The 27961-nt window shown below is 37.6% G+C and overlaps 1 protein-coding gene across 1 annotated transcript in view; it reads right to left on the reverse strand.

Annotated features, from left to right (window-relative positions):
* Positions 1-386: 386 nt before the first annotated feature.
* OXCT1 (3-oxoacid CoA-transferase 1) overlaps positions 387-27961 on the reverse strand; it is a 78126-nt gene continuing 50551 nt past the window's right edge. The window contains exons 14-17 of the mRNA XM_051643604.1: positions 16677-16766; positions 12895-12975; positions 9883-9984; positions 387-4010 (exon numbers count right to left, since the gene is read on the reverse strand). Coding sequence (XP_051499564.1) covers positions 3975-4010; positions 9883-9984; positions 12895-12975; positions 16677-16766 — 309 coding nt within the window. The 3' untranslated portion in view covers positions 387-3974. The remainder of the gene's footprint in view (positions 4011-9882; positions 9985-12894; positions 12976-16676; positions 16767-27961) is intronic.

The following is a 27961-nucleotide window of genomic DNA, read 5'->3' on the forward strand; positions in this document are numbered from 1 at the left end:
TACTATTTGCAGAGTGCAGCCACACACTAACATCAATGATTAACATCTCAAATGCTATTATTTCTACGGCAGTTTTAATCAAAAGGTAGAAAATAACTTCTCTAAGGACTATGTATGTAGCCCACTATTTGACTTGACTGAAAAACAAGTAATTACAAAAATGAATGTGATAATTATGTTTGAGACTGACCTGACAGAGACACCAAAGAGAAGACAGAGAATCCAACTGTTAGCTAAGTTTTGAACCTCATTATTTATCAAATATCTCCACCTTCAGACAAGAAGTGTCATGTGACATGCTGGTATGAACATGAGCCTACCTTTTACTGTTCCTACTGACAGAACAGAGCACCATGAAAAATGGTATTAACAGATGAAACACAAGATTTGTAATCTTTATTTTATTGATTGTTTTGCAAATACATAGGACTTTGATGTTTAGTTTGCAGAGCTTACAGTACAACTACATTTTCTGTAGTATTTCATTTTTTCTGCTTTTTCAGGGAAAAAAGTCAATAAAATATAAAGTGAAGTAAGTTCAATGTGATAATATAGCAAAATCACCATATTATTTGGAACAAAGAGTGTCAGATGTCCTCGTATTGTGAAATGCTGTCAAGCAGGGGATTATCTCAGTGATGTCCCAATAAAGCTTTATGCATATCATCAACCACCAAAGAGGAACAAGAAGCTCTCATCCCTGTAATACTGATCACAGCAACTATGAACCATACTTGAATGCATAGAGAGGGAAATGCCTAGGAGTGCTCCAATTTCTAATCCTACTTTACAAATCAATTAAAAAAATGGAAATGTAATTTGTTGCTATTAGCTTGTGCGGACACATGACATTTTCATAACAATACCAATAATCTATCCCCAATATATTGTCTTAAAAAAAAAAAAAAAGTGTGACATACAGATATTTGCACCACTGTTGTAGAGAGAGCCTGTTCTTTCTTCCCTAGTTTTCAGCAGTAACTTTTGCTCTCTTGCATTAACACTAATGTAAGTAAGACACAAAACTCAAATATCCAGCATGTATGACAGTCTTCAAGTACTCTTTAACACACTTGATCAAATGCTATCCCCAAGCTGAAGAGAAAAAACAACCCATTGCACAGACCTTAGCTGGTTATTCCTCACAACATCCCTGTGAGGTAGGAAAGAAAGTTATCTCCTTCTCCAGCAACAGGAGACAAGGCAAAGAGCCCAGATGACATTTCTCAAGGCTCTAAGTGGAGAACTGGAAAAGCTGAAGCCTGGGAATTCTTGGGTCCTGATTCTTTGCTTCAGAAACCAAGGTCCTGAACTCGCAGGTATTATCAGGTCATTAGTCTTTTTATAGCCATATATTAATGACAACGATGGCTTCTGTGCGTATGCCAGCAAAGCACAGTCCTGTGGCAGAAGCAGTATACACCTGACGCTGCAGACACGCACTTTATTTGCATCATGTTTGCTGTAATTAACTAATCAGTCCTGCAACTAATGTAGCATATGTAATTGAAGGAGATCAACATTTCATTTATGGATTTAAGACTTCCTCAGCTATTTAAATATACATTTTTCCACTAGACAAGTTAATAGGAACTCCCTGCCCCCGTACATGTTTTTATACTCCCCCTCTGAAAACAGCATCCATACTCTCTAAGAGAGCTCTGAGGGATGATGAACATGACACCTTCAGAGATTACACCCATTCCCTCAGATTAGCTCTTCATCTATCCTTCGCCACAAAAGGAAAGACAGGAACTTTTTTGCTGTGCAGATCACCACAAGGGTCAGAATTGTCACTGAAGTGTCTTTATGGACTGGGGAAGGTGCCTCTGGGCTGCTCTAACCAAAACCAAAACTGTTTCATACTGAGGCAAAACAGAGTGAACTTTTGTTATCTAGAGAACTGTAATCTGCAAAATCTCTGAGAGCAGAGCAATAGAACTGGCCAAACTTTAAGGAAATAACTTGTTTGGAATGAGTGATAACATAGAGAATGCACCTAAACAGATAAAACAGGTTAAAACTAAAGCTAAGTAAAAGCTAACTTGTGCTAATCCTGGGTTAAGATACTCTGGAGCACTTTGATCCTAGCAGTTTCAAGTCTTGCGTGCAAACTACATGTCACCCAAATAATTTGTATATGTTTAATCATGAAATTAGCAGAAATCTTTGTACAACACGTTTCTTTCATACAGGCTTGGTATCAGGTCTTGCCTATACATTCAGGCTATACAACATCCTATGACCCATTAGCACCCATCAGTTCAAATCATACAACTTAGTATTATGACAGTAATGCTGTACTAGCATAAAGGTGCTTACAAAGGTATTTTGTTTACTCCTTTGAGGGAAGAAGGAAAATCTCTTCTGGTATTCAAAAGAGATTATCAAAGAATTGTTTAGACTAAGTGCAACAAAACAAAAATAATCTTTCTAACAAAAACAGTTTTACTGCTATAAAACCCATGTGCGGATCAAGACAAATTTTGTAACTGTCCCAGGAAAGAGAAGCATTTCTTATTTTAGAATGAAAAAATGCAGCACAAATACTCATACAGGAGCTAAATATTGCAGGATTTTCCTGCCTGGTTCCCTAGAAATGTGTTACATTCACAACACACTATGGCAAATACCTCATCCATCTAGTATTAGAATGCCCTTCTATACCATATTCCCACACTGCTTATCACATGCATGATAGGCATGTATATATATATTTTTTTTATTTTATTTTTTATGCATCTACATTTTACATGCTTTTTTGATAGTCTCATGTTGTTCACAGAGTCGCAGAGTAGTTGGGGTTGGAAGGGACCTCTGAGGATTATCTAGTCCTGTTAAGAGCAGGATCACCTACAACAGATCACATAGGAACACATCCAGACAAGTTTTGAATGTCTCCAGAGAAGGAGACTCTACAATTTCTCTGGGAGCCTGTGCAGTGCTCTGTTACTCTCATAGAGTTCATTCTAATTACCTTTACTGGTTTCCAACTCTTTAGTTTTGCTGATGCCTTGATTGGCAAGTGATGCAAACTTACTGCTTTTAGCATTAACCAACTACATAACCATCAGAAGAATCTTCCCTGTTCCCACAATATCCTCTTCCCTGTTTCTCTGTGTAACACCAGAAGGACAGACCTCACTCCAGAAACACTCTTTATTTGCCTTTGGATGGGGCTGGGGAGACGGATACTATCTCGAGAGTACGAGTGGTTCATGTCGGACAATTGCGCAGCTACCAGTTGTCTGCATGAAGACAGAGGTTTTTTGATCTTCCTCCTTCATACTAGCTTCATTCTAGTTTGTATGACTTAAATAGAAGGTGTCAGAGTTGGACTCTGGGAGGTGTGGGCTTCTTAATGCCAACAGATACACACGATGGAAATATCAGATACATTCAGGGCTAAGGAGCCGGTTATTTCCACTGGTATAAACAATTACATCACAGACTTACTAAAAAGTTCAGGAAAAGAGAAGTCCATATTCCTGATGTCTCTCTACAGCTGCACACGTGCTATAGAAAACACCAAAAAAACACCCAACACTGTTGAAGGAGAATGGATATAAGTGCTGTACTTCCAGAGCAATGGAGTGACTTGAAAGTTTAATGACATCAGCAGAAGCAGAGGCAATTATAAATTTGTGTGGTCATTTTCTGAATTTGTGTAAAAAAAAATGTAGCATTTGGCAGAGTTTACAAGGCATTTTTTGGACAATGGTCATTAGCATTTTAGTATTTAGGGAATCAAATCACCTTTCCATTAAAATTGGTAATGTTATGAAAGCAAAATACAATTTAGGATGATAGTTACAGCCTGGTTTAACTTGCTGGAAACTACTTACAAAGCCCTTAAAAAAAAAAAAAAAAGAAAGAAAGAAGTAAAATTGCAAAACAGTTATTGATTTCTCTTCACTGAGCTCCCATCTGGAAACAAGTCTTCTGGCAAGTTAAGCCCAGTCTATATTTCACATTTAAATCTGTCTCATTGGGATTAGTTTTGGTGAAACCTAGCAAAAAGGGAGGAAAAAACACAACAGTTGGCACACAGATATAGCAGTACAACCCACCATTAAATTCCATTTCTATCAACTATGTGACACTGACAACTTGAGACACTGTATTTATTTAAACTGATATATTTGCAGTATTTCAGAGATAAACACTCCCACAACTACATTTCCTGATGCAGGAATACAAGATATGTGTGGTGTTAGTATCCAGTCTCTAAACTTCATTTGCTTTGAATTGGCATATTGATTTAATTATGCAAGCAGACTAAACCTGGACAGCAGAACTTCCCCTGCTAACTGCATGGTCTGCTCAGATGGCTTCCAGTGCCAGCAGAAAAAAAGGATAGCTGAACTCAGGTAAAGCAGCTCCTCAGTTAGCATACAGTATGGTGCATTAACATAACTCAAAAATATGCTGTTTTTAGTTAGTGTACTGGCCCATAAATAGTCACAGTTTGCACACAGTAAGGTTGCATTTGCCATGATCTCCCTTCTTCACTCAAAAGCCAAGTTAATTCTGCTTTCCCTTCCCCCACCCCCAGTAGATAGGATGGTGTCTGCCAGTGCTGGGTCTGTGCAGAAGTCATCCACTGAGTTTTAAAACATTCATATTAGCAGGGGATATACAATCAAATGTGTCCAAATATTATACGCCTGCTGTATTTATTGTTTAGATATATATTTGTTTGTTTGATGATTATACTATTTAGTACTTCTAATTTTACCTATTTTTCTAAAAAATTGCCTTGTTCCATTCACATTAATTTCATTTGTTTGATGGTGATACAGTTTAATACTTCTAATTTTACCTTTTTTTTAATAAACTTGCCTTTTTCCATTCACATTCATTTTTGTGTAAGGACACATGCATTCTATTGTTTGAATTCCGTACACTTGTAAAATCAATTAGTATTATATATAATACTAATTATATATATAATTATATATATATGTATTTTATATATATATGTATTATATATATATAATATGTATAATTAGTGTTATATATAATATATTATATTATATATTATGAGATATTAAGCAGATTAAAAAAAAAACCACAACACCACAGTAAGCCTGAACAGGTATCTAGATGAGGAAAGAAGGTATAAATGGGAACAATACAGAGAAGACTCTGAAGAGCAGCAATGATTAACATATGGTTGAGCCCTGACTGCAGGTCTACAAAAATACCCCAAGGAAAAGCTCCCCACAGGAAATCTAAGCCTCTTTAAATAATTCCTGTTCCCAGACTATTTGAATAGGTACTCCTGGATGAACCTCAGAAATAACTCAAGTGATCTTACTTTTCAGGATGAAAAGCAGTTACACAGATTATCTGGCTCCTAGCTGATTTTGTCCCACTGAAACATCACCTACTGAATTTCTTCCACCTCCTTATCTCATCTTTTTCACTTAAAAGTACTGAACAAGCTAGCTCGTAAAAGAATGATATACAAGGGCCTTTCCAAACATTAAAGCCTCTTTTAGAGGTACAGGGCTGTATTTCCTGTACCAGTTAAGATTTCTACATTATCCTTCCTCCAGCCACTCTATATTGTAATTTACAACCTTATGACAACAGCCACCAAGAAAAGCTTTACGTCATGAAGAATGTGTTTACTGTATCAAATGCTAATGAAACATTTTCAGTGGATGGAAACTGTTCATTGAATTTTCAAAGTCGTGTGTGAACTAGTATAATAAAGAGATGTAACAGGTACAAATGTAGAGGAGTTGAAGAAGCTCCCTGAGTGCACCAGCATTCCTGGACTAGTTCCAGAAACATTTCAACATTTCTTGAGTCCAGGTGTCTATATGGCTCACTTAATATGGGCGTATTTCTAGCTCACTCAGGGATAGTTCCATTGAAGTAAAGACAAAAACTGGAGGATGAAGATAGCACCACTAAAATCTATACTCTGCAAATAATGACAAATGGCAACTACTGGAGGAGATTAAAGTTTTTCTGTAGTTGTAGATTTTGATGGCATTGAGAGCTCAAGTGTTTTACATCTGAATGAGCATATTAAGTTAAATGTAATGTCTGCAGATTTGATGCTAGAGCTGTCATTTGTTTGTACCACTTCCTGTGCAGGAAGGGTCTGATCCCCATCAGTGCTGCAGTCCTGCAACACCTGCCGATGATAAGAGGTGATGAGAGTCCAGCACCACTCACAGCTCATCCCAAATACAACTATTTGTTCTAAATAAAATGTGACTAAATAAGCAGAAAAATGCTAATACAAGAAAGGGGTGGTTTCTACTTGAAAAATAAGGACTAATCAAGTCTAAAATGGAGAGAGTCCCCCAAGCCCACTGCTTTAAATCCCAGTAGTCAAGCAATTTGGTAACACCCTGTGCTGAGTATAGTATTTGGTAAAGGCTGAACGTGTTTAATGAAGACTATTTTACAGTACCCAGCTGCAGAGTTCCTACTTTCTCACAGCACCTTCTATGCAACACATTCTTAACATATTGATCTTGCAAGCTTCCAAATATTTTCCTAACGCTGAACAGGTATGTGTACTAGGAAGAGTTCCCCCAGGCAGTTCTCTGTGCGGCCTTTGAACTGATCCTCAGGGACTCTGTGCAATTCTAACTTCCTGATTCTCTGACTTCCAACCTCAAACTCCATTTTCTGATACACAAACATCCCTATGCTTATTTCATAATGTTTCTTTATAGCAAGCATTCTTTCAAGACTTTCATTCTGAATGATGCTGAGTCCTTGTAACTTCTAATAACCTTATCAGGTATGCAAAAGTAACTTACTGGTAAAAAACATACAAACAGTCCCTCAAAAATAGACCCTTTTTAGCATATTTGTTAAAATAATGTAAGTTGTGTATCCTCAAACCAAGACACTTATTAGCTCCTAATTATTTGAAACTGTACAAAAAAACAAACCAGATTTCCAACATCAGCTTTTGTACAAAGATCTGTTCCTAATGTGACTTTTATACTGGGGATGGTTGACCAGGAAAAAACACGACAATTTAAAAACTGATTCAACTCTGCAACAATCTGTTTCCTTGAAGGAAAATTAAATTCCAGAAACTAAAACCATATCCTCTATTATTTTGTACTAACTGGCTTTAACACGGGACAGTCAATTGCTTTTTAAACATACACTTAGACAATTGCTATTCAGTCACCTACTGTTTCCTTGGCAAATACTTTTCCTAAATTCCATACAATCTTAAGATCACTTTGTAAAATTGTGCTGTTGCAGTGGGGGGGGGGGGTGGAAAAGGAGGGTGGGGTAGTGGAATGGGATGTTTTTACCCAGACAGACTTATCCTGGTATTTTTATCATTAAATATATTTGCAAAATATGGTTCTCCATCTGTTTTCTCATGGTCTCACCAACAGTATAAGCTGGTACCAACTCAAACAGATTACCTGCCAAAGTGATCTATATTCTAGCCTACAGCAAATCCGATTTAAGCATGCAAGATAAGTCAACATTTTGTCTTCACAGCACAGTAAAATTGAGAGCAAATTGTTTATTTTTTATATGATGCCAGTCTACAATGAAGATTGCTGACTCTAAATCATGTTTTCTTTGACATTTTGTTTTTGCAAATGTCCTTTAGGAGGAGTTTTTCCAAGAAAGTAAACAGGCTGTGAAAATGGGACTGTATAGTCAAATGTGTCTCAAAGAAAGCTATATAGGGTAAAATATTCTCCCCTACAAAAAGAAGTAATCTCCATGGGAAGAGATAGTTATATATAATGGTATAGCTATCCCTTAAAATTCCCTTTGTAATGAACCTGGAGAAGTGTTTGGTTTAGTTAAGATAATTCCCTGCATCAACTGAAAAAAAGGTTCAACTCCTCATTTTCCACCCATTAGATCTATTTCAAACTAGCAAAATACATTATTTCCTGTAGCAATACAGTATCACCAAAGTTCCAGTCAACAATATAAACAAGATGCCTCATTCAGTGACCATAAACAATCACAAGCACAACTGTTACTCTCAAAAGGAAGCCTGAGGCAGTCTTGAGGATGTTGCTTTCTGAGCAAATGCTTAAATCTCTATTTTCTGAACTGGAAAAGTAAGTGAAGGAGCTGTAGGTGTTTGCTGTATTTTAAAATCAGGCCATCAAGGGTCCAATATTATACAATAGTGTCCCAGTCTTACTGTCACAGATGTCAACAAAAGTTTTTGTAAGGATTTCAATGAGAGGAGTACTGGGTTACTGTGGCCTGGAAACATTCTTTATAGGGGAAAAAAGAAAAAAAGAAAAAAAAAAAAGGAGGCAGTGTTCTTTCATCCCACAGCTTTAATAAACAAATCATTTGGGTTCATGCTTTCTAACTGCAGCACTACAGAGCTTTTAGTCTATTTTAATACTTATTAAGCATGGCACCTTCAAACTAATCTCTAAATTAATCCCCAAATTAAATAAGCAAGAAAAAAACAGTGACTGCAACAGATACAAACCTAACATTTACTTTTATGTTTTGTTTTTGGATGTTAGCTGTTTTGACAAGCTGATCAGTCACAGGAAAAGAAGTCTGAACATTACCAAAGTTTTAAAAAATTGGTATTTTTTTACAAAATCACAGTCATAACTTGAATTAATTATTTCTTTTTCACACAAAATTGCTGAATATGGAAGGCAGCTTCCACTGCAAATTAAAAAATTATAATTACTTCCATAAAATATTACACAGAAAATTAACAATAAGAACAAACTGATTTTGTAGCAGTGATTTTGTACTCTGCAGTTGCAGGTCACTCATCTTTAACTAAATAATTTTTCTCAGATAAACAAATGTTTTTTAAGAAGTGAATAGGTCTTTATTTAAAATACTTAAAACTCCACATGGAAAACATACACTATAATTATTTAGTTATCAGAAATGCTCTCTTATGGACACAGAAAATTAATTAAATACCACAGGCTCATTGTTCAGAAAGTTTTACTTCCTGCTAATAGTATGCTCACAGCCTTAGTAACAGACACTTTCACATCCTAACTGCTTTGCAGTCTTTCAGTCATGTGCCCTAGCCCTGCCATGAAACTCTGAAAAGAGGAAGACTATGGTAGTTCATTACAAATACTCCCCAAATAGCTTTACAGAACAGATTGTATACTGTCATACTCACTGTCCTTGCCAAAGGAGGGCTGATTGTCCCAAAACACTTCACAACACAGAGGAAGACATTTTGTAAGGTGCCAGGACAAAACTCTATATTATCAACCTTCGCAGATGCACTCTGCTACAATCTAATGTGCTACAGTTTTTCATTAATAAGCCAGTTTAGTGTTAGCAGTAATTGGGACTTTTATTGAATGTGAAGGTCAAAAGGCAGTGATTTTCTGGATTAATGCAGAGTATAACTTTCATTTGTACAAGGCAATGTGAGATAAAAAGAAAATATATTAATAGCAGAGCATTTAATTGATTTGCACTAGTTATACATAGTGGATACGTACAGTCACCCCTGTTGAGAAGACTCCCAATCCCACCTAAACATGGCTTGAAAACTTAGCAACAGACAGTTAAGTAAACTAATTTATACGGTAGAAAAATAAATATTCATTTTCTCAGATATGAATCAGCTCCCATCTTCAAAGCATGATAAAAGTTCCTTTTCAACACTGTCCTTTAACTGTTAGTAAATTATCTATCTCTTCTGTTTTTCCTAGCTTCCAATGCTTAAAATATAATCATACCAGGTTAATCCTAAATAATCTTCCTATTTTCCTTGTAAACCCCACAAGAAATCTTCCCAGCTTTCATCTATTAGAAGGAAACTTACTGCATCTACAAATCTTCATATGATGAGTATTTATGCCAAACATTGTTCTGACACCAGACTAACTGTAATTTTTTTGTAAAATTACTTACTGTGAAGTCACAGCCAGTGCTTTTCTTGATATCATCCACTGTCAGTCCTTCCCAGATTTCCACAAGAGTTAATCCCTTCTTCTTGTCCACATCAAACACAGCCTGTCAAGGTCAAATAGCACACAAATAATTTTTTTTATCATCAATGCAGAAAATGAAAATGTAAGCAGTAACACGACACAAAACAGTGTGCTGAAGAAGGCAGCGTTCCCTCAGTAACTAAGGATGCCATTATCAGTTTGTTTCACTTTTCACACTGAGCAATATAGATTTATTCTACTTATTTGTACCTGAAATAATCTAGAATAGGAGATGTTTTAGTTTTGTGGGGAAGATGCGCAGCTTCTTTGCTGCATGAAATTAGGACCATGCCTCTGGCTCTGATGTGCTGAATACTGCAAGGTCCAAAAGGCTGAGATGCTTTTTGCTGCAAGACAATACTCACCCAGATATCATTAAGGAAAACAGGAAAAGACAATGTCTCATTCTTCTATTTAGTTTTAAGGCTAGTAGGGAGGTACAGAGTGGTTGATTACCTTTGTCAGATTATAAACTTCTCTAATAGCTATTGCACACGCAGTGCAAATTTCAGTATTTTCAGAATACAAGATTCCTTCTTGTATTTTTAACAGAAAGCCTGGGAGAAAGTGGCTGAAGGAGCAAAGGCTGTTCTTTCTGATGTCTTCATAAGATGTGCTTTCTACTTCCAAGGCTCACAAGTGCATCAAATAAAACCATCTGTAAAATGTCACAAGTGGTCACAAGTGGTGTTCCTCAGGGCTCAGTACTGGGACCACTTCTTTTTATCAACTTTATCAACGATCTTGATGAGGAGACAGAATGCACCCTCAGTAAGTTTGCAGACACCAAGCTGGGAAGGAGCGTTGATCTGCCTGAGGGTAGAGAGGCTCTACAGAGAGAATTGGAGAGACTAGATAAATAGGCCAAGGTCAACTGTATGAAGTTCAACAAAGCCAAGTGCCAGGTCCTGCACCTAGGCCACAACAACCCCAAGGAATGCCACAGGCTTGGGGAAGAGTGGCTGGAAAGCTGCCCAGAGGAAAAGGACCTGGGGATTGTGATTGATAGGTGGCTGAACATGAGCCAGCAGTGTGCCCAGGTGGCCAAGAAGACCAATGGCATCCTGGCCTGCATTAGAAATAGTGTGGCCAGCAGGACCAGGAAGGTGACTGTCCCTCTGTACATGTCATTGGTGAGGCCACATCTAGAATACTGTGTCCAGTTTTGGGCCCCTTATTACAGGAAGGACATTAAGGTGCTGGAATGTGTCCAAAGATGGGCAACAAAGCTGGTGAAGAGCCTTGAGAACAAGTCTTATAAGAAGCAGCTGAGGGAACTGGGGTTATTTAGTCTGAAGAAAAGGAGTCTAGGGGGAGACCTCATTGCCCTCTACAACTACCTGAAAGGACATTGTAAAGAGGTAGGCACTAGTCTCTACTCACAAGTAACTCATGATAAAACAAGAGGAAATGGCCTCAAGCTGCACCAGGGGAGGTTTAGACTAGACATTAGTGAGAACTTTTTCACTGAAGGGGTTGTCAGACATTGCAACAGGCTGCCAGGGAGTTGATTAAGACACCATTCCTGAATGTGTTTAAAAGTTGTCTAGATGTGGTGCTTGGGGACATGGCTCAGTGCTGGACTTGGTAAAGTAGGGTTAATGGTTGGACTTGATGATCTTGAAGGTCTTTTCCAACCCAAGCGATTCTATGATTCTGTGATGTGCACCTTAATGGTGCCTACCAGAGGGAGATATACAAATTGCAAGCTAGTTGCCCTGGAAACCATAAGGTCTATAGTAATTTTCCTTAAAAAAATAAACAAGTGTCAGTAGCCAAATACCAGTGAAGACTGAAACTGAAATGAAGGTGAAGTCTTACGTTCATCACAGAAGTGTATTAAAGCTCAGCTCTCCTCTGAGCACATGAGACTTGATTTATGGAACTAAAAACTGATGGTTCCTCTAGGTCTCAGAAGAGAAGCTGGTTGTAAGGAACACACACTAGAAAGCTAATATGGAGAAAGAATCTGCAGCGCTAAGTACTGTTGTACATTTATGTCATCTTCTAATAAATTAACCAGATCTGACTCATAGTGAGTCTCTGCTTGTTGTTTTCTAACAGTCCTTGTTCACTCTCCTTTTTTTTGGACCTTGCATTTGTATGTGGCCAATCAATTAGTAGAAGCCTGGCAAAATATTTTAATTTATTTTCTCCTACTTTGTGGAGAAAGAAAACAACTTTAAATTACAGTAGCAATATACCACTACGAGAGAGGAAATTCTACATGAACACCTTTGATGCATTCTACTTCGTTTGACAGATGGCTCACAGAGGGACTACTCAAAGCCCTTAAAAATGTAATGACTGATAATAAAAGTAGTATGATTACAGCAAAAACCTTAAGTCACTTATCTATTGCTGAAAAGATCCACTAATGTATTTTGAGCAGCAGCAGAATCAGATGCTTTCATGTGCTTGCACTGGAGAGTAAATTGTTCATGAATGGAATCAAGTTAGGACAAAAGAACTAAGGTCCTGCTATAGCTACAGGTTGTGTTTCTCTAAAAGTCTGTAGTACACACCACAGAAGGTGACAACTGTCTGACCTAAATGCTACACCAGTGCTGCTCTGCTGGAAAAAAAAATGAACTGTGATTACCGCTGTATTTGAGGATGTGCATCTCACACAGCAAATTTTCACTAATACTTGGGGAAAAATAAGGAGAGACACACTTGGCATACTTGTCATGCATGGCATCTTAGTTCTAAAGGTGTCTAGTATACTAGATGTCAATGATGAAAACTTTAAAAGGAAGAACATAACCCCCAGACCTCTAGCATTGAACTCCAAGGGAACCTTTGCCTTTCACTGGCAATAGATACTGAATATATTCTTTACTTTTAATAAGCTTTACTACTTTTACTGAGTGTCCCTCCTTAGGGACAGAGGAAGAAAAGAACTGACAAGGATTCAAGAAAAGCACTTTACCTTTTCTGTAATGATGCGGTTTACACATTGTTTCCCAGTAAGTGGCAAATTGCACTTTTCCAAGATTTTATGGACATTGCCCTGTGTTTAACGATATACAGGCAAGCATTAATTTAAAAACAACATAACTTAGAATTCAAATATATACATGAAAATCACAGCTGTAGCCATTCAGTGCTATTGAAACATTCACTGTACTCAGAACACTCTTTGAATTCACTTCTATGACAGATCACATTTCTGGCAATTTGGGGCTGTTATTACTTAAATACCACACACAGGGAGATGACTAATAAGAACCTCACTGTACACCTCAGTGGACTCCAGAGCTTAGAAGTTCTGCGTACTTCCGCTTAATAATCTGTCTTTCCTGCTGCAGTGAGGATTAGAGATGCCATGGCCCTAACTGATGACACACAAAGAACAAAAAATAGGGAAAGACACAGCGGGCAAGATATTTCCCTTTCTTGTAAGTATATACTTCATACTTTGTAACTCCATGTGCAGGATAAGCCATACAAACAGGCATCTCAAATCCCCAAGGCTCAAGTGCACAGTGATGCTGTGAAAATAGGAAAGGCAGTTTCTTTACTCAGATTGAATTCCCATTCCTTCCATCTCTTCTGGAAAACCCAAAAGCAGACTAAAAAATGAGTTTAATATGCTCATCTTGAAGTGCTACCCAGAAATTACATTATCTTTGTTCTATAAGGAACAAATCCGCATGTAAATACAGTAGAAAACAATGTATATATGGAAAACAGGATTTACTTTAGGATACTTCCTTTTCTTGGGCATCAAATGCCAGCTACTCTAAATCCTGTGAAAAATATTGTGTAATGGGAAGATACAGCTTCTTACATAAAGCTGTGCAGATAAGGCTTGGGTGTGAGTTTCTGCAGGTTTTTCCTTCTTTTTTTTTTCCCCCTTTTTCCTTTTAACAGCTTTTCCCAAATGGCTTCAGATCCTGATAAATTAATGTAAGCTCCAAGAGCTCTGAATGGATGTAAAGGAGATGGATCACTATGTTTTTAGTCAGTATTTGTAGGCATTTTACAGAAGTAGCATTAAGTGCACATCTCTCTCATTATCACATGCTTTATTTTTTTTCTCTAACTATCATTTTTTTGTTATGCATTTCAAAACTCACAGAGTATTACATGTCTCATTTAACCAACTGAATGCAGTATTTTTTAAACTTACAATCATCAGTTTGCCTTAAAGCTTAATATAAAATCAGGAACTATCTCTCAGCCAGTTTGACTCCTGAGTGACAACAAAATGAGCAACCCATGTGCTTCTGAATTTATCTTTTTCTGTGAAGAACTATTTCAACATTATAGTTGTAATTATACTAGCAAAATCTACATTTGGTATCAAGGCAACTACTCCAATGAAGCTCGTCCACTCTCAATGAAAATACTGACTCAGGACAGTGTTGCTTGTATCATCGACTTGTATCTTGTCCATCTTCAGCACCTTCCTGCACACTTTGCCTAAGAGCCAAGATTAATCTGTGCTATTTGTAGTATCTTCAGTAACACATGGGAGTATACATATACAGAGACAGTATATTTCTTAAATAAATAAATAGAGAGTATATTTCTTAGCTATATGAAATGAAGAGTCTCTTCTTGGTACCCAGCTGAGACTGACATGCATGGACTTGCAGAGGTGACAGCTTGAATGGCTCCTATTACTCTGAGAAATGACACATTCCAGCTTCTTAACACTAGAACCTACCTATTGCAGCAACTCTTGAACATGTCCATTGAAGGTACTGTGTATATCCCAGACTTTCCACTATATTTCCAGCCATCAAATCTTGACTGCTATTGATTTACAGAAGACTTTGTTGTTTAATGATAAACTTCTCCTTATTTATTTGGAGAATAAAACAACAAAAATGTCTCCATACTAAAAAGCCTGCAGACACAACACACTGTCCCAGTACTTGCAGGTATATCTTTAACTCAGCACAGTGGGCTTTGAGAAAGATGAAAGTCTGCTCTTCTGATGCGTAGATACAGAATGTTTGTTAGAAAATCACTGGTGTAAAGAATTAAAAAGCCATGAATATGAAGAGGGCTTTTTAAAAACAGTCACCCCAATAAAAGGTATCTGACTTTCAGAACTGGTCTCATGGGTTCTGTATTTGCTTGTGTATTAAGAACAAAAATAATACTAAAAAAGACAAGCATCTGTAAACCCTAACAGCAGCTTTACATTTTTAAAACATTAGAATTCCATATTTCATCATACGCACTTTTGAGTAAACAAGAAACAGCAGTATCAAGACCTCAAAAAGAGTCTAGGTAAGGTGAAAAGAGTGCCATGTGTACCCTCCATTTAAAAATAAGTATAACATGAAAAATTATGCAAATAGTTCAGTTTTGCAGTACCTTTGCACAAAAGCTGAAAAAATAGCTTATGAAAGTCTGTAACTGGCTCTCTAGAAGTGCACACCAGGCATTCCATGAAGGCAATTGCCCAAGTTATGCACACATTTGCCAAAGTAAGTAAATCTATGTCTGGGATCTTTGTTACAGTAAACCTGTTTGTGTTCCCACCTTTTTCAGGTTTCAGTACTCCTACTGACCATAAAATAACATGCAAACAACTTCCAAACACTGTACTGAAAAAAGATTTTTGTAATATTACTTTAAAGAGAAAAACTGGCATGAATAACTATGCTGTGTGTGGACTCTGAACCTTAACTGAATCCCACAGTAACTAGAACTTTAGCATAAATATATATTCAGATCACATTAACACCTGAAGTATGTGCCTGAGGAAATGGTTAACTGGATATCGTTTTTGGGAAGCTGTGATAGGGATGTAAAACATGCACATGAATTTGCTTTGTATTTTCGTTTACTTATTTACACATATACACGCAAAACCTATTGGGTCAGACTCAGCCCTGTTACTGAAAATGTGCCCCTTGGTATCACAGCTTAGTATAAAATGTGAAACTACTATATTTAAAAAAAACCACACAAATTTAATGAAAATTCGTTCTTCGAATCACATTAAAAACCACACAACTGTTCATATGTTTAGCTTTCATATTTATATATATATTATAGTTTAACATGCAAATTCCTTATGTTTGCTCTTACACATTCTGACAGGGATATTATCTTGAGCAATACACAACTAATTCTTATTGCAGAAATATGAATTTGGAATTACAGGAAGATGGAAATAATAATAATAAAAAAGGTTAATTTTAAAATAGTTTCCTGAAAACAGAGATTTTTATCCTTCAGAGTATTTTTCTCATCGTTTCAATAGTCCTATTTTAGAAGCTTCAAATGAGAAGTCTTCCGTGTTCTTTTGTGGGAGATTGGTTATATTTATAAAACCATCTCAACAAAGAAGTCTCTAGATTGATCTCTATCACATAACGATGTAAGGCAGCCTCCATCTCATCATGCCAAAAAGATCTATTCTATTAAGCTGTCAGTACCAATTTCACTGGCAACTTCAAAGGCAAATAATTTTCCATCATAGTAAGTATTTAACAATGCAGAACCTCATCTTTCAAAATTTTCTGAGGTGAACAGTAAAACCTCTTAGGTAGCTTCTACTGTAACTCTGGCAATTGCCACTCTCATGAAATTTGAGTGAAGTAACTAAAAATGTGTGCAGCATTTAAACATCAAGTTAATATTTCAATTTTTTTTCCACAGTGAATGATTCACAAGAGGAAAGCAACCATACTAACCTAGCCCTCTGTGCACATAACACTTACTGAGAAAGAAGTGGCAGAGCCTTACCTTGGCTGAGTGCTCCATGGTGACAACCACTTTGGTCTGTGCACTGGATACCAGGTCCATGGCACCTCCCATTCCTTTCACCATCTTACCCTAAAATTAATTTTTTAATGGAAATGTAACATTTTTACTATTGCAAAAAAATAAATAATATATTGGCTGCAATGACAGCACAAGATATTCACCTCTTCCTGCAGAGAAAGCCCAACTATTTAATCACCATTGTATACAAACACTAACAGAGCTTCACCAGAGTGAAAACAGCTGCCCCATTCTAACCTGTATGGTATCTGTATGATACAAACAGGAGAATAGTGAGTAGAATAAGGATCCACTGTCATGGCTGGTGCCCTGAGGTGTAAGCTAAATCTGAGTGATACTACTGGCTCCTTCAGAGTCCTGGCACTGAGGAGCGATTAATTTAGCTCCAATGCTTTTGATATTAGAAAAGCAAGGTGTTCGTTCTGCTGTGGACAGAAATGTCATTATTGTCAGACCAAAAACAAGTCTTTGCTTCTGAAGTGTAGCAAAAAGGACATCAGAGCACTCTACAACTGCCAGTTTAGAAAGCCATGGCTCACATCAGTGTAGCACAAACATCTATTTTGCTCTATTCCAAATGTTTGTGGATGTCATTTCAGAACATGGGCAAACGAATATGGATGAGTATTCACTTCTGTCTGTCCCTCAATCTAAGCAATCCTTTCTCCCTCTGTGACTAATTTTTCTCTTAAGGAGTGTAAGAATTGCACCTGTTATAACCTCAGCTGTATTATGGCTTGGTGTTCAACCACCTCTATTTTTGCTTTCCATAGTGCTACAGCATTCAAGCTCTGTCTGCTTCCATCACCTTAAAATGAACACATCTGATCTTGGAAGGTAAGAGGTCCAGATGTGGCACATTTCTGATGGGAAATTACTATATGTACAGTCCTATCAGTATGAGCAGAGTAGTAATTTTTGGACAACAACCACTAGACTCCAAAAGCCAAACAAGGCAATAACCTCATATGCCACTCCAGAGTTGCTGAAGAAGGCAGAAAGCAGAGTGGAACATAAAGGCATCTGTATTATATGGGAGGCTAGCAGGAAACATGAGACAAGGGATTTTACAGATTAAAATACATAAATTTCAGTCTCAAATATTTTTTATTTGGTTAAATAAAATAAAATAAATAATGTACAGTAACATAGTGTCCATAATTTTAGGTATAAAAACCTAGAAGTATATGGTTGAAAGACTGGAAAACTTCCTAGAGTATAAAGCTTTCCTCTTATGCTTCCTTTTATTAGCTATGTGATTCAATACCTTAATAATAACAGTATCTATAGTCCATGATATAAAACATATGTAAGAGACTTGTCTCATTAAGCTGCTAGGCCAGCAACTTATTGGTCTCTTGATCATTTTGGTCTCTTGATCTTAATAAAGGAATAAACACACACATTCCCCCCAAAACAGTACTTTCTTTCTGTTTGTGCAGTAAAGAATAAAGTATACCTTCCTATACCTACAAACAACCCCTCTAGAATTTCTCAGATTAGATTAATACACAATATTAATCACATTGACTAAAATTACTCCTAAATATTTGCAATTACAACCCTGAAAGGGATGAGAAGATTTATCTCTGCCCTTAACCTCCCAGCACAGTTCAGATCATCCTCCATGCTACCTGAAAATGCAGAGCTCTTACTGAGACTCCAGTGTCCTCTCACTTACCTGCCAGAGGCTCACTGGCAAGATATCACAGAGCAGCTGAAGGTGACATATTATCTCCACAGTCACTCAGAACATGCTTTTGTTGAGGATTATGCTGCCAATACACCTGTCCTGACAATGCCACTAGCTCATTTCCCAGGCCTTTGAGTTCTATTAACTAGTATAGACCTACAGCAACTAGGAAATACCTGAAGAAACACACGCTGATGAAGGACAGTGAGGAATCTACTGATGGAGAAGCAGTCATACAGGACTGAGAGAAGAGACTTCATCCCTTTGTGTATGCAGAAGCAGGGAAATTAAAGTTAAGAAACCCTTAATTGCTACATCTCTTCTTCCTCTTTAGGCAAGTATACTGATGGCTCTATGTTGCCTGGTAAAACACATCTATTAAGCATGAACTTCAACTAGCCAAGTAATGTCATGCATTTATTCTGAGGAATATCCAAAGCATAAGAGTCTTACATCACTCTGAGTGCTCCTACCAACCTCCCACAACTTGCACCTTCCCCCCACACCACAGCGGCATAAGGAACAGCTGCACTCTAAATTTGAATTAAAATGCTGAAGACTTTAAGGTGATTCCCAAAAGATGTTTTGTTCCTTTTTGCCTAGGATAAGCATGCAGACCAAAACAGTTCAGATATTTATAAAATTTGCACATATAGAAGCTACGTGCTATTTCTGTTTCTTTCAAATTTTAACAGCATATTTAATTGCGCCTGACACGAGTCAGACTGTTTCATGTGAACGTTTTGCTAGTATTATGCAGTCTGTCATAAACATTTCTCCTCCTGAAGACTGCTTTGTAACAGCCACCCCTGCTGAGAAATTTCCCCAAAAAACATAAAATGGGTTAATAGTGCTGGATACTAGCTGAAGTAGGAACCAAACACTTCACATCAATAAAATCTTAATTTTTATTTATTTTTTATTGAACAGGGCAAATTGCTTACACTAGAGCTGTTCACTCCTGATTACTTGATAAGGCCTCTAAGTGTCATTTAACAGCCTGTACAAAACTCAATTGTGACAGACAATTTCTAAATTTAAAAAGTGGGTATTTAAAATAAGCAATTGCTAACGCATATTTGTGATTTTTCTGTTCCTTCTTACCATGTTGGCAAGGTCCACATTTTGCATGCCCCCTTCCCTCATTTATTTAATGAAGATGAATTTTGTTAGTTTTCAATTACAATGGTGCTGCTAAATTAAGAAACCAGAACAAAAGACTTCACAGGTAGAGCACTGGTGTTTCGAATTAGCCATGAGCTTCCTGGGATGCCCAAGGTTGGCAATATTTATACAGAGGGTTAGGTAGAGAATAGAAACAAGGTGACAGTTTCCTTGTAGCTTCTCAGTTACCACAGAAGACCCACACTGCAAAGAGGAATTCCCATTATGCTTTAGCAGCAGCTCTTGCTAAGTCTCAGTCCAAATAAACTTGGGATGCAAGCGATGGAACCTAATGGATTTTTTTGTTTGTTTTGTTTTGCTGTTGTTGTTTTTAATTAAGCTATTCAGTTCTTCTGCTTCTTCACAGCCACAAAACCACACAAAATTAGTGGAATATCTTATAATGCCTCTCTACTGCAAGATAAATTGTTTTGTTATTGTGGTGATCGGGCATTTTTAAGAAAATACGTGAGCAGGGTACATATATCCTCATCCGTTGCCCTCATACCAGAACATCATTGGAGTTGTCAGCACTCAAGAGACTAAGAAAGTATGGTCTCTGATGGCCACTGTAGGCAAGTACAGAATACACTGCTAGTCTCAGCATCCTTATGAAAGGAATATTGTGCCAAGGACAGCTACTAAAATTCATAGCAACTGGAACACTATGAACTCCACAAAGAAAAGCAGAAATGAAGGTAATGAAGCGGCTACAACACACTTCCATCACCACCATCAAGAGTACTAAAAATGCAGTCAAAATGATGAACTTAGGACTCCTTCTAAGTTTTCTGCTCTGCCCCTCTCTGCAGTGTTATGCATAAACTGCTAACATACATTAATCATGCTGGTCTCACTCTCTGTACAGGCACTGTCTGTCTCCACAGATGTGTCAGCTTCAAATGACATGCACAAGTAAGGAGGTTATCAGAGACATATATAACTGCTGAACAAAAATATCTTATCAGTACTTGTGGGGCTGGATATGGTTTGTTTGCTGGTTTTTTGGTTTGGTTGAGAGAAGGCATATTATCACAGACCTTAGTTTTGTACAAAAAAAGATACCAAATAGAAGGAAGTATCAAAACATACATATGTCTAAATGTACTCTAACAATATAAAAATGTACATGACAGTCCTTTGCCCACCACTGACAGTCTTGCAAGTGTTTTAAAGGAAAGGCACATTTACAGTTGATTCTAAAATGAAAGCCATAACTCTTCCAGATTTCACTTTCTGTTTCTTCAGTGAGAAAGACAAGATGAAGACTGTATCAAAAAAGATGGATAAAGCTGAAGATTAAGTCTTCCAAAATACATTTCCTTCTACCATTTTCCACTGATTTCATGTCCTTATATGGCACAATTACAGAATTATTGTAATTATACTGTCAGCTGTGACAGCTAGATTAGATTTTACTCTGAGAAGATGACTGAATGAAAATTACCAAGAAATACTGGGAAGTTACTTACAGGATTTTTTAATCAGTAGAACTGATGATGTAGCTCCAACAAAGGGTTAATACTGGCTGAAAGCAACAAAGCTGAGTGCACTTCAGATGCACAACAGGGTAAAGGTATTTTTAAAGAATGTCCAAAATCAGTATTAAGTTTTATGGCTTAGCCATATAGAAAATTATCTGATTTTCAATAATGCTAACCAGGCATCTCATAAATAACACAAAATGCAAAATAAAATGAAAAAAGAAGTATAATTTTTGAAAGCATGAAATGTAAGTTCTTGAGTGACTGATACTTCTTGGCAAATTTTATTAATAAGTCTTCCCTAAAATGTAGCATAAAAAATATATGCACTAACTATATTTTTCTATTAACTTTCCATAACAAGCAAATTAAGGCAGCATAAAACATGTTCAAAGAAAGCTGGTCAAATTACCTTCCCTTATTCTCCCATAAAACTAACTAGAAATAACTGCTGGTAACCGATCTGAATGACTGAGTGAAATTCAAACGAATACACTGAGAAACTGCATCTTAGGAGAAACTCAAAACAGACTGTGACAAGCTTTAATGAAATGGATTTGCTTTACAGTGACATGATTCTAGTGCAAGGGGACAGTTAAGCCTTCCATTTATCTTTGCATGCTGTTTCTAAAACACATAGCATAGCATGTGGTAATTAAATATTACTGCCAACATAATACTAGTCTCACTTAAAAGTGATGGTTCCATTGCAGTCACAATTGTTATCACTAACCCACAGATCGGAAATCTTTTGACATGTTTTTCAGACAGGCAGAATTTCTTCAGATGTTCACATTATACGGGATGCCTAACGCATTAGCTGCCACTTTCCACATTGATTGATAATTTAAGACAGTATGAATAAAATAACAAGAGTGAACTCCTACACTCTTTCCATGCAGTCTGAACAGAAATAAATACAAACAAAATTGAAAGAAAAAGCCCTCAAAAAGATGGAAGAAGTAGATCTAACACAGTATGCTCCCTTTCTCCTCTGAGACTCCAGGACTCTCCCAGTTGTGGTAACTATGTACTGCACGGGCTCTGCAGGGCTTCCAACCATGTGTTTGTTGGGAGAGAAGCAGTAAGCTGATATACTACTGTACACTTTCTTCCAAGATGTGTCCGCAAAAACCCAGTATCTCTTCATATTGAAATAATATCCACTTGAAACAGAGATTTCCAACTAGACTGAGTAACTGCAGGTTCTCTCCTTTTCCTTTGTTCAACTACTACTGTATAAAGCCCTACTCAGTCATGGCCTAGAAATCAAACAACTTCAAATTGCTACTAAGAGAAACACAGTAATTGAACATAATTAACACACATTTTCTATTCATACAGAATTTAGCTAATTTGTAGTCCCTAATACATTTCACAGATAATAATTACAATATGTTTCTCAAAATTTACTGCAATGCTGTACTGCTTCAAAACACTGACACTTTGGTGCACTCAGTGCAACAGAGATACTAGAAGAGAGTTACTAGATAGGGTGTTTGGACTGAAAATTAACACAAGTCTTGTGCAAAGACACTCCTGTTCAAGCAAAGTGGTAAACAGCCTGCAACAGGGCTCCCTGGAGTAGACCTACAGTGGTCTCAGGCATTCAGGGATAAATGTAATTTCACCCATCATTAAAAATGGTAAGTTCAAGCCAGAAAAGCTCTTGCTGTGGAGCTCTCTGCTCTCAGGTTTGATACTACAAATCACAATTAAAGAACAAACCAAAACCAAAAAACCCTCCCAAGTCACATACTCAGCTGGCATCTGCCAGTTTACCTTCATTTTAAAAAATACTTTAACAATGAACATGCAGATCACCTCGTGGTCCAAGTGTCCACAACTGCAAAAGACATATTTCAAAGCTTGTCAGAAAAACTACCAAAAATGTACCAATTATATGTCTAACGCCTTAGGTTATACTGACCTCTACAGTTGTTTTGTTTGTTTGTTTTTGTTTTCTCCAGATAATCTTCTTTGAAAAAGCTTAGATTTTTATGACAGTCTTTCAATTTATTTCATTATTAATGCTTCAATCCTCTAGGTTTGGCTACTTCAAGTTAGAACATTAAAAATTAAGGCTGCTGCTTCTAAAGTTCAATGATTATATATTTATTTTTTCCAAGCATGATCCAGATTTATGTATCCAAACTGCATCACTCTGCATGAATTTCACCAACCTTTTCTTAAGAGCCCTAACTGCGTTACCTTAGATATCAAAACATGAATGTTATACTCCAGCAAAGAACATTCAAAGTTAGAGTTAATTTTCCTGCTCAAAATTGTATTTGGCTTACATTGTGAGTAGGGAATAGAGATGTTGAGTAGCAGTAGTCCTTGTATCATCCCTGAGGCTGCTGATTGTTAACTGAACTGCTGGACACGAAGTTTTGAGCCTGGTAGTTTAGGAAATTGCCAGCTTCTTGGCACCTTCGGATGTATCCTGTCTGCTGTCATGGACTTACACCGGACAAGTTTACTAAATTAGTTCTCATTCCTCTTCCACAGTGGTTTCTAAACATCCTCCCCCAAATTCTACTATTAGTAATACAGACCACGCCATTGAACTCTAAGGCAAAGATATTGTGTATCTCAGCCTTCATCCAGAATCACAGGATCATTTAGGTTGGAAATAACCCTTAGAGATCAAGTCCATCTATTAACCTGACACTGCCAAGTCCAACACTAAACCATGTCCCTGAGCATCATATCTACAAGTCTCTTAAATACTTCCAGGGAAGGTGACTCAACCACCTCCCTGGGCAGCCTCTTCAGTGTTTAATAACCCTCTCAGTGAAGAAGACTTTTTTAATACCCAATCCCAACCTTTCCCGGCACAATTTGAGGCCATTTCCTCTCTTCCTGTGACTTGTTACTAGCGAGAAGGCATCAACCCCCATCTCGCTACAACCTCTTACCAGGCAGTTGTAGAGAGAGATAAGGTCTCACCTCAGCCTCCCTTTCTCCAGGCTAAACAGCCCCAGCTCCCTCACATGCTCCCCATAAGACTTGTGCTCCAGAGCCTTCACCACCTTTGTTGCCCATCTTTGGATACTGCAGCACCTCAATGTCCTTGTAGCGAGAGGCCCAAAACAGAACCAAATAGTCCATGTGTGGCCTCACCAGTTCCAAGTCCTGCTGGTCACACCATTTCTGATACAAGCCAGGATGCTGTTGATCTTCTTGGCCACCTGGGCACAAGGCTGGCTCACATTCACCTGCTGTTAACCAACACACCCAGGTCCGCTTCTGCTGAGCAGCTCTCCAGCCACTCTTCCCTGAGCCTGTAAGCACTGCAAGGAGTTGTCATGATCCAAGTGCCAGACTTGACACGTGGCCTTGCTGAACTTCATACAACTGGCCTTGTCCAGTTCATTCAGCCTGTCCAGGTCCCTCTGTAGAGTGTTCCTAACCCCAAGGCAGACCAGCACCTCCCCCAGCTTGGTGCCATCTGAAAACTGACTGAGGGTGCACTTGATTCCTGTCATCCAGACCACTGATCAGGATATTTAAGAGAACTGGCTCCAGTTCTAAGTCTTGAAGAACACCACTTGTGACTGGCCCCCTACTGGATTTAACTCCATTCACTACAACTCTTTGGGCCTGGCCAGCAAGTGTTTTACCCAGCAAAGCAAGTTCTGTTGTTTTGGTTTTACCTATGCCCAGCCACTGATATACATCACAACAGCAACCAGAATCATGCAGCTTTCATGAAGAAGGCTGTAGAAAATAAAGAAGTATTTCAAGTAAGGTGTAGCCCCTAGAAGGGCAGCAGAAATTGTTTCATAAAATGCTTCTAATTCTGAGGGTCTCAAAAAGACATCAGTAGTAAGGAAATAAAATTAAAGCAAGTACAGGCAGGGAGATGTGCAGTCAATCCCACAAGTGAGACAACTTGAACTGCCACAGGAGCCAGAACTGGTTCAACAGTGAGTGCATGCTTGTGCTGCTGCTCTACAGATGCAGTGAAGCTGCTCTGCTAGCAACAATTTCTGAGACTAGCTTCAGAGACACAGATAGGGCAGATACTGTGTCCACTCACAAAGTGAGATGTGGCTCCACGCAGGAGCTCTCAGCATTCATGAGCTCCCATATGCTCTGGCCTGTCTGTCCTACTCCATTGCCATGTCCTGAGCATTTATCTTTAACCTCTTTACCACCTTCTCCCAGATGCACCCTCTTCCCCTGGGTCTCCTCAGAAATTTGCCACCTCCTCCTTTCCCTCCCCACAAAACTTTTTGCTAGTTGCAGAAATAACGAAGGAAGGAAGATAAAAAGCCATTAAGTAGTAGTACTTAATGGAATAAAATTACCAGTAAATGCCAGTGTTTAGGAAGTAATTTCTGCCTAAGCAAAAAACTTTATCTACTCCATGTGCTTAAAATATTCTGTCTTCTTCCTTTACTCACAGGATTTTCCCCTCCATAAGAAATTAGCAAAGACTAATTATTACAATGAGCCTTCCTTAGCTCAGTTCCTAATAGTAAGTGCAATTAAAATACACACATGCACACACTAGGGTTCAAGTGATATCAAGTCCTTATGAGACAGAAAGGATAGCTTCTTGGTGGTACTTAAGACATGAAATTTATTACCTGTGTCTGAAATGGCAAATACCCAAATTGAGAACCCAAAAGCTGCAGCATATGGGAAACAGTTAAATCTGAACACAAAACTAAGCGAAAAACGTTACAACCAAACACAGCCTAAAGTCTCCTTACACTATGAGGTTTCAGCAAAGACAATCTTCATATTACCTCACACAAATCTTGTGACTAAACAATGTATCTTGCTTTTAAGTCAACTTAACTGAGGATAACGTCATCTTATTTACAGGAAAAGCAGGAAGATCTGAGTATGTGCTGGTTAATCCTATTTTAAAAACCCATACTGTAGAATAGTAATAACACATTAGTAAAGCAGATTAAGAATCATGTGACCAATGGATGTCAAAACAAAGTAGCCAAAGGGAAATGACTCCTGATTAGAAAGGCTCCTGGCTGGTTTTATGGAGTGTCATCAACCATATTTACTCCCAAGTAAATGCAAACTCACTGCAAAACAGATTTGGAGACAGCCAAAGGTTGGTAAAAGAGGACAGCAGAAAGTCACAGGGACCCATGTGATGTATGCTAGTAAAAAGGTAAACCTCAAAGGTAACAAAAAGATTTTTTTAAAAAAAGCTACCTGAAGTTGTATTTTATACTTTCCTATTTCAAAAACGTACCTGTGATTAATAAATTTGGGGCTAAAAAGACTGAAGGAGCATCTTCACAAGCAAAATAAGCAACTCCAGATACCAAAAATAATGCCCTTGATAGGGATGCAAAACTAAAGCATCTTCTAGAGAACGTAAAGCACTGAAGGAGGAATATGTAAGTCTGCAATTTCGAGAAAAACTCAGAATACAATCTAAGCTTCAATGTTTCAGTAAGTATGTTTGTAAATTAATCTGGTTTATTAATATAAAATGCTGGCTTCATTTTTGATAGTTCAGATTTGAAAGACAGGCCACAAAAACTGTCAGTGAATTAATTTCAACACCATGATCTGAAAAATTATTTTAAAAACAGCAAGAAGTATTCTGAAAGAAAGTAAAAAATGCACAAAGCTAGCAGAAAAGTGAATATTACTTAGCCACTGAAATCACTGTGTGGCATTATATGTATTATTTGAGCCTGCACTGCCTGTGAATTCTGTGTTTTTGCTCAGTCTGTGTCTAAGACAAAAACTAAAGTTGAGTTTTTAGAAGCAGTTTAGATTGTTAAATGTTTTGCTTCAGCACCAATGTTACTAGCAAGTTGAAAATGCCACAAAAATAATTCTTATAGTCTGCAGCTGTGACAAATCTTTGGAAATTGATTCTAACAGGAATCAAACAAGCCCTGGACAGTCAACTAAATACATTGGGAAAATATATGTGGAAAATTTCAAAATTTATTTAAATACAGCAGAAGCTGAATTTCCAGCTCTTTCTCTACAGATAACTGTAAGTATAACCTGAGCCAAAAATTAATTTCTGATTCAGTACTTAAACAACATCAAAACGTCCTTTGTTAGCATACAAGTTAAGAAAATATTTGTTTAGCATGACTAATTTTGTCAAACATAGAAAAGACAAAACTATGAAAAACAATAAGCTGGCATAAGAAAATGGCAACACATATAGGTTTTAACTGCAAGTTTTCATTTAAAAAGTCCTGCAACTCCGTTTACAAATACTACAATGAATCCCAGAACACTGCTTGCTAAAAAGCTTTGGAACATAGCAGGAAAGTCCTAGGAAAAGCCAATGGCAGTAGATGTCAACAAATAAAACTGAAAATATAGCATCATGTGGTTTTTAAAAACAAACAAACAAAAAAACATAAAACCAAACCAAACCAAAATCACCTTAAGTGCAATGAAATCAAGTAAGAAAACAAGTGGTGAATTGCTCTGGTTCATGATGTTGCTTTTCAAACTAACACTCCACTGAATAACTTTTTGATTCAGCACAGATGCTAAGAGTGTGAGGGACCAGCCCTCAGGACCTATAATTGCTGGATTTGGTGTGAAACCCCATTGTAACCCCTAAACAAAGTCTTGTTTGCATCCCAAAAGGCCTGAGAGGATGGAGACTGCACTGATGGTCTGCATATGGCCTGCAGCCTTCAGGTACAGCGACTGAAATAAGGGTGGAGGGATGGAGGGGAGCAGAGGTCCTCTCCACCTGCTCAGTCTTATGAGTGAAACACACTTGCTCATCCTGGTGAAACAAGGAAACTAGGCCTATAGAACAGGGGGCTGCAATGGTGGGCTTTGGAAGCCTCACTGACACCATCTCTCCCCTGTTGGCTGGCCCAATGCTGGATCCAGGACTGGTGATTTTCTGTTATCTATCTCTCCAAACTTCTTCTACT

This window comes from Apus apus, chromosome Z, assembly GCF_020740795.1.
Source record: "Apus apus isolate bApuApu2 chromosome Z, bApuApu2.pri.cur, whole genome shotgun sequence".
Classification (NCBI taxonomy): Eukaryota; Metazoa; Chordata; class Aves; order Apodiformes; family Apodidae; genus Apus; species Apus apus.